Source organism: Schistocerca serialis, chromosome 5 (assembly GCF_023864345.2).
Source record: "Schistocerca serialis cubense isolate TAMUIC-IGC-003099 chromosome 5, iqSchSeri2.2, whole genome shotgun sequence".
Taxonomy (NCBI): domain Eukaryota; kingdom Metazoa; phylum Arthropoda; class Insecta; order Orthoptera; family Acrididae; genus Schistocerca; species Schistocerca serialis.
The window spans coordinates 81,259,552-81,275,950 of NC_064642.1; the positions used below are offsets into that span (position 1 = coordinate 81,259,552).

At 35.7% G+C, this 16,399-nt stretch overlaps 1 protein-coding gene across 1 annotated transcript; it reads left to right on the forward strand.

Moving 5' to 3' along the window:
• The first annotated feature begins 602 nt into the window (after positions 1-602).
• On the forward strand, positions 603-3,617 carry LOC126481057 (exportin-T-like). The gene has a single exon (XM_050104541.1). It carries the CDS (start codon positions 622-624, stop codon positions 3,535-3,537), a length of 2,916 nt encoding a protein of 971 aa, XP_049960498.1. The 5' UTR covers positions 603-621; the 3' UTR covers positions 3,538-3,617.
• The last annotated feature ends 12,782 nt before the right edge of the window (positions 3,618-16,399 follow it).

Here is a 16,399-nt window from a genome sequence, read left to right on the forward strand (position 1 = left end):
ACACAAGTTGCGAACACAGAGCACAACAGAACTTCCTCCATTTCTATATTTCAAAATAACTGAATTAAATTTTTGACGTTTACGGGGAGTGTAGTCGCTTGCCACTGATATTTCTTTTCTACACCGACAGATGGCGGGCGAGTAGTAGGTTGGGGTTTGTGTCGTGTGAACACACCACATTTACAGCGATCTTTTGCATGTACAGACATCTGCGCCGATGTCTGCGCAGATGCGTTGCGTGTGGATCGGGCTTAAGCTCAGTCTTGTTGAATTGGCTGGAGGCGTACTTCACGAAAATATGTTAGTAACTAGTACGTGATATCGGAGGCATCATCCATATGTATTACACGTGGCAATTTTTTGCAGCTATTAAAATACGCTCCGTCAAATTAGGACTCTCTCATCGATAACAATCCGTAACATCCCGATGAATATCCCAAGGACGTTAGATTTGCAAGGTCTGCTTTCATGACTTCTTTGCACAGCTTGCTTCCTAATATTATATTGTCTATGATATGAACCGAATAACAAGCTGATCTTTGGCAGTTTTCATGGATGTTTGTTTTATTGTGAGACAACGTGGATTATGTTTGGTTATGTAGTGTTTATGTGAGACAAATTATGGCTGGTTCTTTTGTTACGTTGCTGGGTGAAGACGTCGTGAGAAGTGTAAGCCAACAAGAAGATCCAGTTGCTCGACAAAGAGCGTACGTTTATCTCGAAGAATTAAAAAACTCGGAATGGGGATGGCAAATGTGTTTGAATGCATTGGGAAGTGAAGCGAATCAAGATAATTATTTGCAATTTTTTGGGTTTCAAATCGTAGAACATTATGTTAAAACACGTTACGATTCAGCTGGTCCTTCTGAACAGCAACAGGTCAGACAATTCTTCAGACAGTGGATAGAACTTAGATGTATGCCCCAAGCACAGACGGAGCCACCTTTTATTTTAAACAAAGCCGCTCAGATATTTTCCATGATATTTGTACGTGATTATCCACATAGATGGCCTAATTTCTTTGATGACTTGATTGCAACATTGAACCTTGGACATCAAGCTGTTGACAATTATTTGAGAGTGTTGAAAGCTATCGACGTGGATGTTGCAGATAGGGAAGTACTGCGGACACAGGCAGAATCAGAAAGGAACGCAAAAATAAAGGACACAATGAGAGTTTCATGCATTCCAAAATTGGTGGACACATGGTTTCAAATCCTGAAAACATATGAAATAAGTCATCCGGATATCGTTGTTCAGTGTTTAGAAGTTTTGGGTGCCTATGTTTCTTGGATTGATATTACCCTGGTAGCCAATGATCATTTTATAAATCAGATAATTCACTTGACATCTTCCGTCGTTGCTCGTGAGGCAGCTGTGGATTGCCTATATTACATTATTGCTAAAGGAATGGATCCTCTTGAAAAGTTGAGGTTGGTGGAATCACTGTTCTCTATTTTGGAAAAGCAGGGTATTTTAACTCCTCTTAAGGAAGATGAAACAGATTACACAAGTAAAATTGGTCGTTTGATAAATGGCATAGGCATTACATTGATGGAAGGATACAACAAGCTCCTAAAAGAAGGTGCTGCAGAACAGGCGAAGCTTCTACAGTGTGCAGTTGAAGGAAAAGTTCGATACATGTTAGAATTTCTTAAGAATGATTATGATGAAGTATCTGCAGCTGTATTTGAATTCAGCAGGGAATATATACATATGTTGAAAGGTAAATTAATTACGGCGGAACAACTACAAGTCTTAGAAACCATGTTGTTGACAATCGCCCATAAAATGAAGTTTGATGAGTCATATGACTTTGAAACTGATGGCGAAGATGAGGCGACATTTCAAGATTATAGGAAGCAGCTGAAAGTTCTCTTGGAAAACATTGCTGGTGTTAATAAAGAACTAGTAATTGATTTTGTCAAGAAGTATGTAGACCATGTTGTTTGGCATTGGCAGGAGTCTAGTTTCCAAGACGTGGAAGTTGCTATATCGTTATTTTACTTTATTGGGGAAGCCATTCCTGCAGTGGGAGGAAATCATTTTTCTGGTGATCAAGCCAAAGTCTCAGCTATGCATGCTATGATGACTTCCCTTGTGACAAGTGGTGTCAGCTCCCATCCGCACCCAGCAGTTACGCTCCAGTATTTGGAGACTGTTGTTAGATATGACAAATTTTTTATAACATCTCCTGAACATCTTCCAGATCTGTTTTTGACATTCCTGGACTGCAGAGGCATGAGAAATAAGAGTAGCAAAATTCGGAGCCGTTCAGCATATTTATTTTCAAGACTTGTTAAAAGTCTGAAGTCTAGCATTACATCTCCACTTGCAACAAGTGTCCTGCAGTCATTACAGGACTATCTTCTCATCCCAATACCTGGGAGTGGCATCTCTCAAGAATGGGTCAGTGAAGATGATCAGCTGTTTTTGTATGAAGCAACATCAGTTTTGATAGTATCAGCTGACTACCCTTCAGAACAGAAGGCTCTCGCATTCCAGGAGGTGTTGTTTCCAATACTTGAGAAATACAACAGCATGGTGGCAGAATTGATGAAGGAGAGAGATGATCAACGGCAAGAAGTAATTGCTAAATGTATGTGTCATTCAATGGCTGTGACAAGTCGTATGAGCAAAGCTTTTAGTAGTAAACAAACTATGAAATCTTGCAATTGTGTAGATGTATTTGTACAAGCTTTAAAGGTATTCCTTGGGTGCTTATTGATTCCGAATCAAGCAGCGGTGTTACACAGCAGTCTCCGTCAATTCTTGCATAGAATGGTGGTTTGTTTGGAAGACGAAATACTACCATTTGTTCCACAGGCTTCTGAAGGATTGTTGAAACAAAGTGACATCACAAGTGTAAAAGAGTATGTCCCCCTTATTGTGCAGATTATTGCAAAATTCAAGAAAAACATATTACCTTTCTTGCAACAGGCACTTGTACCAATAGTAAATGCTGTGTTTTCTTGTCTTTCAATTCCTGTGGAAGAAAATGATGAAGAGGCAAAGCGAGAAAAGCAGTTGTTAAGGAGAAGTTATTTTCAGTTGATTGCAGCAATCTTTCAAAGTAATGTCACAGAAGTGTTTAGTTTCCTGGAAAGTACATTCGTTGAGCAGGTACTCATGAGTGTCATCCAGGGTGCTGTGGATTTTCCAGACCCTGTGGCGCAAAAGACATGTTTCTCAATACTGAAGAAACTAGTTGAACTTGCGGGAGGCAAAGAGTTACCTGGTGACTTTAATGACTTTATATTTAAAAACATAGTTCCTGCATGTATTTTGGCACCATTGAGAAACACTTTCGATTTATCTGATGCCCAGACGGTTGTAGCACTAGCAGAAAGTGCATCATGTTTGAAAGCTGTTCTAGACAAGAGGGGTGATGAATTGGTAAAGTATTTGCAAAATGAATATCTCCCGTCTCTTCAGATACCGCCGCAGTTTGCAGAGGAATACTGCTGTGCCTTAAAGTCTGATATGAAAACTTTCAAAGACTATGTTAAGTCATTTTCATTGAAACTTAGAACGTGACACTTGTACTGTAGCATAGTTCTGTTAACTGTTTCCATCAATTTTCTGAGAAGCTGTGATGTATGTTAGCAGTTGCATTTATCTGTGCCTTTAGATATATAGACAATCTGCTGAATAATTTCATTTAGTCAAGCAAGAGGAAATTAAATATTGAACTGTGTATGCCTTTTATTTAATCAGTAATTTTTTTCAATTGACAGTTATTGCTACATAACAGATAATCACATTTGTAAATGGGAATATATATACTGGTATACATGCTTCCTTGTTTTTGACAGCTGCTAGTTAAATTTATTTTAAAAAATATCTGTTGATGTAAGGTAGGGGCCTATGCCATGTAGGAAAATATTGGTTAAAATATTTTTATGTACATTTTACTTTTATATTGCATGTATTTAGCACTGTGAAGGAAATTTAATTTCGACTGACAGAAGTAATTTATTCCTATTAATTGTTTGCACAATATCTTTGTGCAACTGGTTGTATAAGGAGAGCAGCAGAATAATGACCATAGGCACTTAATTTGTGATACACAGATTATAAGTTTTTTTTTTAATAGTATACTGGAGTATATATTATGGTGCGCAATCATTGTATGAAATACAAATTGTTGTTATCTGTTAGGTATTTAAGATTTGTGAGTTACGAATGAAATGAGAACAGGATATAGGTACTCATCTGCAGTAAAAATTTGTTAAGTGCGGACATTCGTCTGCATTATTGACTGCCTTTTAAATATCAGCATATTGTGGGCACTCTTCTGTATTTATTTTTGTTACTATTGTTTTTAATCATTGTGTCAACAAGTTTTGTTTAGTATCTCATATTCGCTCATTTGTCACAGCAAATGAAAAATACATGTTTCTTCTGACGTATTATAGGTAGCAACAGAGATGCATGGCCTTGTGTACAGCAGGCGTGCACCCATACTGTCTGCCCCCCACACACACACACTTTTAAGTGGTAATGTTACATTTGTAAGCATACCTGTAACATCTAAATCTTGGCAAAAACCTTATTACGCACACAGTTGTTATAGAGAACTACTGAGCTGTGTTATTTAATACAACTCAGAGTCAAAGGCAACATTTCTATGCCCTTTGTTAATTATTTTCTAATTGTCGTGATATTTTTACCCTAGGAAAATTATAGACTGTACATCTTAAGTGTACATATTGTACAGATAACTTAGTTTTCAGTAAAAATTATTTCAGTTTGTCATAGTGATGCTCTTAGGGCAAATGAAGTGTATTTGTCCACAGTTATTGTGTATCAGCGCCTAAACGCTACCAGTTTGTACTTGGGTTGGTGACTGAATTACGTAGACAGATATTGGTATTTTGTTTCAGTGATTTAAAACTGCCTGAAAAGATAACTTATTCACAGCTGACAAGTGACAATTTGCAGTAATGATTCTAGTGTAGGAAAATGTATCATAGGAAATTGGCGTACTCTGATGTTGAGTAGAAACTAATCCAATATCATGGTTGAAGAGAGACACACAAGACAGGAAAATGAACAGTGGAGACTTCAGATATTGAGAAGTGGTAAGAAAGATGGTTGCTAAAATCGGAAATAGGGGGAGGGCATATTGGGACTGAAAGCCCATTTAAAAAAGAGAATGATTTTTATTGTAATTTTAAAAAATTACTATATGCCTATTGCTGTTGGTTGTTGTTGTTTCTTCTCAGCTGTTTGCAATAGATTTCATTCAGTATGGCTAAGAAATATCAGCATACTTGACATTTAATGGTGCTATGCTACATAATGTGAATAATTTTTTACCACTGCTTCTTGTATAAAAATTGTTAGAACCCATCTGAAGAATAATTCTGCTGTGGAAACTAATTGTACAAGATGCGGGAAGTGGGAAAAGGGAGTTCGTTGTCTCACGCCAAGAATGATAGTCTGTGTTTATTGCAGGCATCACTTTAATATTCCAGAATTAATGAACAAAAGCTGAGAAGTTGTGCAGTGTTCTGTTAGAAAGATTTTTGGAAAGTAATGCTTTGGCAGTAGCAAGCGTACATTACTTACGCTGGTGTTTCACCAATGTTTAATGAATGTATTTACAGTTTCCCGTCCCGTGACAGTCATGTAATTCCTTTGTCAACAAACACTAGTACCCTAATTGTTCATGGGTAGATAGGTGTCGTAGATTTGTGTGTAATGTGTCCACATCATGATGCTTTTATTGATGATCAATTAATATTTCAACTGAACCTGATGATGGTCTTTCAGAAGATATGCATATGTGTTAAATAACAGTTGTGTTACAAATGGATTAAGCCCTTGATTGGGGCTAGTGTATCAACATTGTCATTTTACAAATATGGTACATTTTTGAGTTCTGTATCAGTGTGTATTGGTTCATTCAGCAAATGTAGTGAATTGAAGAAGTGCATATTAATAATGCCACAGTGCTCATCTAAAATAATCCCTCACAAAAAAGTAATGTAAGAATGTGTAGGAGGCACTGGCTAATTCACAACCATTTTATAAGAACGCCATTCAACCTACTGCCTCCTTATCCAAGGGAGAGGGATTTTTGTGAATAAGGCAAAACACACAATGTGTTCATTGATGTTAACACAAAACTTTTATACATATGCTGTAAATGTTACTCGTTCCACATCATTTCGATAAAATAATCATTCAAATGATCTATGGAACATGTAACTATCTAAATGGGTTTCAGACTGTGACCTGTTCCTGTCTTGGTGCCTTCTTCTAACTATATATGATTAGGAAAATAGTGGGAAATGTGATGGTAAATTGAAAACCAGAAATTAAATTACAAAATGTACAGCTGGAAATTGATCAAACAATCTAGAGATAGGCAGGTAACATTTAGATAAAAGAGGAGTCATTTAAACCCTGTTCCAGTAGAGGGCAATCTAGAGTTAGGCAGATAACATTTAGATAAAAGAAGAGCCATTAAAACTCTGTTTCAGTAGAGGATTTTGTGTAATATTTGACCTGTAAAACTATCATGTAACCAAGGCTATTGTTATTATTGAGATAAGATTATCATATCATATTTTTAGAAAACAAGTAGTTCTTCCATAACGCTAAAGAAATACATCTTATTTTCTTTTTTAGGAATTTTGTTTCATTAATATTGAGTTATTTTTGGCCAACATTGTAGTGCTCATAGTTTCTATCATTTGTCATATTTAAACGGGTACACTTTGTTCTTATGAATTATTTTTGTAATTTATACTTCCAACTAATTTTGTCACAAATTTCACATAGTAAAATTTCATATGCTATGTTTTCTGTCTGCTCTTGTATTGCTTCAAATCAAAATACTGACAGATAACATAAACTCAGTATTGCTGATAGGAAAGGTAATTAGAAGGGTTTTATCTTTCATGTGAATGTTCAACTAGTAGACTGTGCTAATTGTTTAGGAATGCTATGTACGGATGTTTGTTGGTAATCTTGTCTACATGCTCACATTATTAGTCTTTAAAGTCATGGTCATTTTTAGAGTTTTTGTCAGCTGTTACAATCTGTAGCTTTGCCTGTCGCATTTTGTACATTGCGCTGTCTGTAGAAGTCATAGTATCGTATTGGGTCGTACTAAGAATGATGGAAAAAATGCTAGTACGGTATCTTCCAGTAGCTAAATATAATTTGCACTGGTCTTTGTAAAACATTAGTTATTGTGTTGCAATTATTAAGTGTTGTTTGTAATTCTTAGACATTGTATGTTCACCTTTGCTGTTGGAATATTTAATTTATAATTTTTCCTAGTCTTCTATAAACATTTTTATTTTATAAAACTTTACAGTACATGGTCTGAAATTATTCAGTAAAAATTTTAATTTGTCATGATAACAAATTAAAATTTGCATTACTGATTTCAGTTGTTTACATGATCATCTTCAGATTGTAAAAACTTGGTTAGCAGGTAACAGATTTTATGCAGTGTATAAACATTTGGTGACATATTTATTTTTGTTTATTTTTTATTCACCTAATGGTTATCTCATCAAGATATAGGATTTGACATGATAATACAATGCAAATCAGTAGGCCAAAATATACCACACACAGCAAATATAATGTGCTTTATAATGATAGGATAGGTAGCCAATGGGAATAGTACAGGTGGTCGGCCATGGCCTTGATTGACCATCCTAACATTTGCCTTAGTGTTTCAGGAAAACCACAATTAACCCAAATCAGGATAGTTGGGCAGAGCAACTCCATCCTTTTGAATATGATGTCAGTGTCCTAACCACTGCACTGCCTCACTTAATAAGTCCATGTTGTATAATGTTCCATAATTTACACAGTTTGTTTCAGGTAACTTCCAAATAAAAAATAGTTTCGTTGTTCATTGCTGCACACACTGAGGACAACCACTTACGACTCCCGGATGTTTCTGGGTGCTTGCTATTTAAAACATAGTTCTGCTGTCCACTGCTGCCGCCACTGAAACACCCACCAATGACTCCTGGCCTGCAAAGATGCTGCTGTGCCACTTCATCAACTCCAGGCCCCATATTTAACTATGTTCCACAGTCCACCTGAAAAACTTAGCAAAAGGACATTACTTCATGAATTTTACATCTTGACACATGATTTCATTGTGAAACGTTATTCATGTATTGAAATATGATGAGGTTCTGTAGTTATTCCCTTACATTATGATCCACTACTCTTGAGTCCTCTAAGTAATCTTTAATTGCTTAATATGCATTAGGCTACTCTTGATCATTTTAGCTGCCTTTTTAAATAGCTGTATTTAGTAATCTTTTTCATGTCATTTGGCAATTTATTATACAGTTTTATTCCATGATGTGAAATACTTTGGGGTTTTTTTACATCTCCACCACAGATTAGCAGATGTTCTCACTTGGTGCAGTGTGATAAGATTGCCTGATTTTTGTTCTCACTTGGTGCAGTGGGATAAGATTACCTAATTTTTTTAATTGATCTTTACAATGTGCTCAACTACTATTTCCAATTATTATTCTTATGCCCCTTCCTGCAGTTTGTGAACAGTGTCCTTGTTTTGCACCTTTGGTCTCCAGAAAAGACTCTTATAGCTAAGAACTGAGTGTATGTAGGCATACTATATCACAACAAACATTGGCTGTTACAAACTGTTGCTAATACCCTAAGCTCGTAATGTGCTGATACATTGATTTTGCTTGTATCTTTGTATGTTCATTCCATGTTAGCTGGCATTCAATGTTCATCCCTAAAAACTTTGTGTCTTCTTCACAGTCTGCAGATTTATCATCCATGCTGAAAGTGCCAGTGTTGCTTCCTCTGTTTATGCTGAAGTGCATATTGTTCATTTTTTTATTTTCATTGTTAATTTATTAAATATTGATCAGTTGTAAACATCCTTATAGTTTCATTTCCTTTCTCTAATAGAAGTTCAAATGTTTTCTCTGGGACTGTGATGTGTTGCTCTCACTGGCAAAGAGAACTTTTTCTCTTTGTTTCACACTGTCTGAAAAGTGATTTATATATATTAAGAACAGAATTAGACCCAATTCACTACCCTGAGGAACACTATGTTTACGTGTTTTTATTGTCTGAAAATTGTTCTACTAAAATTTTGTCATCAGCAGACAGATGAACAATCTCCACCTTTTGCACCCTGTTTTCCAAGTAAGACTAAAACCACTCATTTGCTGTTCCTCTTATACCTAATGTGTCTAGTTTGCTCAATAGTATTTTCTGGTCAGCAGTTCAAAAGCCTTGAACAAGTGTATCAAGAGCCTTAAGTATAACTTTTTGAAATCTGCAATGGCCAATACTGTACTTCTTCCACTTCTGAAACCAAACTGTGCTTCCTTGAGGTAATGTTTACTCCTGTAACTTGTCAGTCTATCTTTCATGACTGTTTCTGTTATTTTTGAGAATGAAGACAGCAGTGAATCTGGCCTGTTGTTTTCAATGCCTCCATTACCTTTCTTTAGTAAGGAAACCACTCGTGCATGATTTAGGTACTCTGACCAAACACCTGAACTAAAGGACTCCTTTATTATGTTTGCTAATGGGGTTGTATTTTTTCTGTGCACGCCTTCAAAACAGAGACAGGAATCTCATCTATGCCTTCTGACTTCTTGTTTTTTAATTGTTGTACTGACTTCCTAGCTTCAAACTCTGCTGTGACAAACATCATCACTGTGCTTGCTGTATAAATAAATCATTGTGGGTGCTTTTGCTGCAGCTTCTTCACAGTACCACAGAAATAATCATTCACAAAATTTCCTAATTCCAAAGGACTTTCTGGTATTTTTTCCCCAATCTTTATTTGTATGTTGTTACACTATTGTATGCCTTTTCCAATCTCTTGTTTTGTAACATCCCACACCACTTTCCTTTTTTTTTTTGCCATATACTATATTATTTTGTCATTGAAATTTTTTTTTGCTGCAAATGGCACCCTTCTCTCCATTTTTTATATCTATGATAATACTCAAGGACTGTGAATTAGTGCAGTGCTTTTGCAAAGAGCTGAGGAATTTAAGTTGTCTGTGAGAATTTTCTAATACCCACAGTTATCCGTCTGTTTTTCATAGCTACTGCAGTAGAAATGGCTCATCAAAACTTATTTTAAGCAATGTGTAGAATTTAGAGAACTTAGAATCTACATTGCTTTCCATCCATGTACACTTCATCCCAGGTTTGATTTGCCAATGGCTTAGAAAAGGTATGTATCTTATAATCTTAGAAAATCCTTGTTTTTAGGTTTGCAGTTTTGTAGGTTTCCCTGAGTATGTATCTAACAGTAATGGTCTGAAATGCCAAGATCTCTTATAAATACTTTACAGTATTACCTGTCAGTATCTGTAAACACATGGACTAAAATTGACGCTGAGCTTTTTGGATCCCTTGTATCATTGTTTACCATTTCTATAAAGCTAAAAGGTTCAAAAATATTTAGGAAGTTATTGCTAATTTCACTTTCAACACTTACGTTAATACTCATATCTCCACATATTATTATGTTAGTTTTAGGGGCTGAGACACTTTCCAGGACTTTATTTGTTAGGAAAGTGACCACATCAACAGTAAACACACAGAATGATTAACTTCTTATAGACACCTAGCTTTGTTACTTCAGTGGCTACCAGTTCAAAATGTTTATCTACATCAATTGTGGTCAGATCTCTAGCTTTAAAAGGTGTGCTACTACTGATATAGGTACATGATCCTCCCACCCTGTAAGATAGACCTAAAATAACAACTTCAACATTCTTATGATGACAGCTCTGTATGCTGCAGTTCATCGTCTCTACACCAGTGCTGTGTAATGCATACTATCGTGCTGCTAAAAGACCTAGCATGTGTGTACACGGCTTAAAACATGTTACTTGCTACATCCAAATTGTTTATGAGTTGAAGATGATTATTGCAACAATTGAAAGTGGTAATCCAGTTACAATTTGTGATTAAGGTAAATAATGATTTTTATTGAACTTTCTAATTGAGGGTATCCAGATCAACAATCTGCATTTTCTGAAAAGTTTCTGATATGCTAAAAAGTCTTTTGAGAAAAATGTTGGGTTTCTACTTTCCTATAATTGTATTTTTCTTTTATAAAATGTGTCTTCCATGTGTTGAATGAATGTATGATCACATATTATTACTTTCTTAGTATTGTGCTTTATTTTGATTCAGAATGACAAATTAATACATGTTTTACTGTAAATACTGTATTGAACAAAATGTGTAATGTGAATTGCCGTGGCGCCATTATAAGTGACAAATTGCATGAAGCAAAGTAGATATATATGTATTATATGTAAATGTATTTTGTAAATATTGTACATAATAACAATTCATATATGTAATAGCTGTTCATGTGGATCAGAAAGAGGCACTGCATTGTGTAGTGATTGTAAAAACTTTCCATTTTTTCTAGTATTAATGGAGGCACGGAAGCTATTCCTTACTATTTAATTAGGAAGGATATTTTGTATGTATGATAGCATACAAGACTGGCTCTAACATTTTATCAGTGATGAGGAGAATCACTTCTGACATAAAAAGAAGTGAAATATTGGAATGAAGAAAAATTGTGTTTCTAAAATGTGAAATTGAGTATATTCTTTCGCTACTAAGTGTGAAATAACTTCTGTGCCAGAGAGAGAGAGAGAGAGAGAGAGAGAGGGGGGGGGGGGGGCGCTGATCTACACTTTGTGGGATTGAAAATCTTCTGAAGACTGAATTTTGAATATTGTATCACTGACATAATTATTGGATGAATTGTAATTCAGGAAGTCACAAAGTCACATGTTGGTTTATATTTCTAATTTTTTGTGCCATGTTTTAAAATGTCAATTGCCAACATAGATATATATACGCTCATTCGTTTTGAATATACTTAGATAATTTCTCCATTCTTAACGAATTAAACTTTAATGTTTCATTTTGCATTTATTATGCTCATCCAAAGACAGTACAATTTGAAAATGGTGGAATGTTGAGCTATTCCTGTGTGGAATCTACTTGTAAACCTAAGAGTAAAATGAGCAGAAGGCATCAGATCCATACTGGTTTAAAAACTCACTCCGCCATGTACTGGAAGAGTTGCGATTGTTACTTTAGATGTTATTGTGTAAATCTTTTATATATTGCTTAGTGCAGCTTATCGAAACCATCACAGAACTTGGCATCACTAGCATTTGCCAACTCATGACGACACTCTGCTCTTTTATTCTGCATCATTATTTAAAGTCTTTTCCTTTACCCTTGTTTGCATTTACTGCTACATCACTTCTTATTTGTTTATTGTTGCCAGTGTTGTGCATATACTTTCAGCTTTAAAAATCCAGTGGCTCTCTCTCTCTCTCTCTCTCTCTCTCTCTCTCTCTCTCTCACACACACATTCTCCCCTCCCCCTCCCCCCTCCCTTTCTCTCCCCTCTCCCCCCCGCCCCTTCCCTTCCTCCCTCCCTACCGACCTCTCCTCCTCCTCCTTCTCCTCCTCCACCACCATTACTTCACACCCCTCCTCACCTATCTCCCCACTCTGTCAACTATGTTCACTCATCACCAACTAATATATAATTGTGTTGTAGAGTTACAGCTGTTCACTCACAAATTTTCATGTAATAGCCTTCGTGGAGAATCTCAATGTAAGTGAAATTTATTGTTCAAAATGTGATGTATTTTTATTCTGTCCACTAGAGCTGTAATCCATACTGGTGTATCACAGTACTGGTGTGTCATGAGTTACAGCCTTTCGTGAACGTCTGAAAGTTGATAAATAGTGTGTAGACTTCATTTATATATTTCAATTTCAGTGATTCTTCATGAGTATTTTTTGTCTACCCAAATGTTATGATCTTCCCTACAAAGTCCTATACATGCTGTTAAAATCCTGGAAGTGTATTTCTTCAGCCCTTTGTGTTTGTTGGAAAGTTTGAAAGATGTACCTGGTTTGAGTATCTACTATTTAATTCTAGAAGTTGTGGGTTAGCCATACATGATTTTTGTTTCGTGAAGTGACGTTTGTCATGATGCCTCTGTAGTTGTGATAAAATAAATGTACCAGAGGTTTAATTATGAATGATGGAGTCATGTGAACTAATTAATTTGTTACTATTGTGATAAAGGAGTTTTGCATTTACAGTGGAAGGTAAAATTCAATACCACTCAGCTTAAGTAGCTATGATCACTGAAGAGAAGTCTTCAGTATTTCATGACAGTTCTTATTGGGTATGGCAACCAGCAGTTCCTGCAATTGTGTATGCTGATTCTAGGCTTTGTGTTGTTACCACAAATTGTTTTGTACTCTTTAATGTTTTATTATGAAAACTACAGTACTCCATGTCTGGTATCGGTATATTTTGGATAAATCATACATTTATCAGATAGGCTCCAAAATTTTAAGATTTGTGTTTCTAGAGTGCATTTAAATTTTTTAGAGATGTATAGTCTGTATACATCACTTATCTAAGGCCGGGGATGCGTTACCTACAATGTTACATATGTGGCAGATATTCTGTTCCAGAATGTGAAAACTGCCTGTTCTGAAAGCTATTGTTACATCTGTTAAAATTGTTGATAATAAACTTCTAATTGAAACTTTTGTTTCTAAAAATAATTTTTATGCCCATGCCACCTTATACTCTCAGCTTACACTGATAGAACTCCAAATGTGAAATTTGGTGGTGTATAATACTATATGGTAATGGATTTTAATGAAATGTTTCATTTTGAATGTGAAGTCGTATTTTGATCTCTCCCCTTAGAGGCCCCCTTCGATTTACAGGAACAAAGCTGTTCTATAATATAGTCCACTCTGTCTGCAGGGCGAAGGAGCTATAGTAATTTATTGTGAGTCTAATGGTCATTATTTCATTTGCAAACAGGCAACATTTGCAAAATGTATTTACGATGACACCTTGTTGTCAGTCCCAGTGTTGCAAGTTAGTGAGATTAAAAGATACTAGTTGAAAATGTGCCATTATTATTGTATCACCAGGAGCAAGAATGAAAATAATAATATGATCACCACTTTTTATTATAATGTCAGTAAACCTAACTTGTTGTATGTCTGTTACGTAAAATATGTATTTAGTAATGTCAGAGCATCAATAGACTAAGACCCTGGTAACAACAGACTTAAATACAGAGACGACAGAATGGCTGGCTATTACATATCTTCTGCAGGTTCAATTTGAATTAAAGGATGAGTTGTTGTCCTTACGGGTACTGGAAAATTTTCAATTACCTATTTTTTCTGATGTGATTGTAGTATGTTTTTGGGCACTAAGTCAGGTTAACACTGTAATTTTTATGTATTGTGGTTCAACAAACAAAATAGTTATCAGACGCGATGAGCAATGGTCTTTGAATGCCTTTTTGTCTGCGCTCCCAACTGTCTAAATGTTCCAGTACGTGCAGCCTAATCTTGGGCTTGTGGTGCCTGTGGGAATGATATGTAGCTGGCAGTATAGTATATTCGTACACTCCTGGATTAAAACTGGTTCCAGAAACTTTGAGGTAGACTTTTGTGTGGTAGTTGGTGTCAATCTTCAAGCATCTGCCAGTTCAGATTTTTCAACATTTTTTTTACTCGACAGTGGATCAGACAGACCTGTGACCATTTGTACAGACTTTTTTTTTCATATATCCCGTGTTAGACTTTTTGGTATGGGTGGCACACACTTGATTAATATTGTAGGATGAGTCACACGTGTTTTGTAAGCAATCTCCTTTGTAGACTGGTTGTGTTTTCCCTGTATTCTACCTATGAACTGAAAAGTACCACCTGCTGTACCTAGGATTGGCTCTATGTGATCATTTCGTTTGGTACCCTACAAATCATTGCTGTCGGAAATTAGTATGAGTTTAATGATTCTAATTATGAATCAGTTCTATTGCTCACATAGGATGATAATTTTTTGAGTTTTGAAAGCTTACAATTTTACATTTTTGAACATATAAAGCAAGTTCTTAGTCTTTGCACGATTTTGAAATCTTCTCAAGATTATAGGAAACACTAACAGAAACTTTGACATAAACATTTATTTTGGTGACTGTCTTGTAGTGTTTTAAGCAAAAAAATTTTTGGTTTACATATGACATCAGTAATTTGTTATTTAACTGGAAGGTTATTTAGTAAAACAAATTACACACATTTGATAGTATAGATTATTCATAGTTATAGTTTTCAATGTAGTTTATGGATAGGATTCAACTTGCTCCAATAAACTTAGCATATTAAAGACTGTGTAACTGAAATGGTGATACTATTTGTTGATTCCTGTAACTTGTAAGAAATCTGGTGATTACAACACAACAAAGTGACCTGTAGAAGAGTGTTGAAGACTTTTAATCTCTTTCTTGCTGTTTATTTTTAGGAAATATGCACAGTTGCTTACGAAGTCCAAAATATTAGAAACTATTTTTCTACCTGTTACTCATTACGCTTTGATGATTAACAAACAAAATTTTGGCTCCATAGTTCTTAGTGCACAAAACAGAACATGATCAAACAATTTATGACAGTTGTCACCCGTAAGCTGCTTGTACTCACCATAACTTTTAAGGAATGAAAAATGCCAATTGTTCATGCTATCTGTTTACTGACACACACTGCATATGATAATGTAGCTGTCCTTTTGTACTACACATGTAAATTTTCTATCAAAGACATTATGGAAATATTCTAATAGTGATGTTTGATGATGATGTGACTATGCTGATTGACAGTTGTATTTTGATATCCCAAGGCCAATGTCCTACACATACTAGGCAATTAAATTACATCACCATTAAAATTGGTGTGCTGATCAAAATGCTTTGCTCAGGGTTCTGTACTTTTATTCTGTTGCCCTGATAACGGAAACCATAGTATAATTTTCCTTGGTGTGTTATGTACAATTTGCAGGCACAATACAAGGTTCTATTAGTTTATTCTGTAGGAATATATACAGTCAATATTTTGCAGAAGAATCTTCAGTGACCTTTGTTATATACCCATATTCCTTTGTATTTGCACTTTAATGGCCTTGCAACAACTGGTCTATTCAGCTGTTGAGGTGAGTGACAGTCAGTGGTGCATTGAGATCAGGAGGTCGATGTACCAACCCACCTCAGGGCAAGGGTTTTTCCATGGAGCCAATGTGCTGTCACTCTTACAGCCCCCTGGCAGCATTGCTAGTAGTGTCTTAAATCCACAACAGAAGACATGTAGACCCAAGGAACTCGTAGTTCCGCAGTTGTGGAGACGGTGAATCGTCACAGGTCCCATCTTGTAGCTGGATGCTGGTAGACTGAGATACCTCCAACTGAAAAAGAAGAATGTTTTTGTGGGTCTGGTTCATGCTTTTTTTGCTACAATATCGATTTCGTTAGCAGGAGAAAGAAAACTGGCG

Coding starts and splice junctions, on each gene's coding strand:
- LOC126481057 (XM_050104541.1), top strand. CDS start 622: ATGGCTGGTTCTTTTGTTACGTTGCTGGGTGAAGACGTCGTGAGAAGT.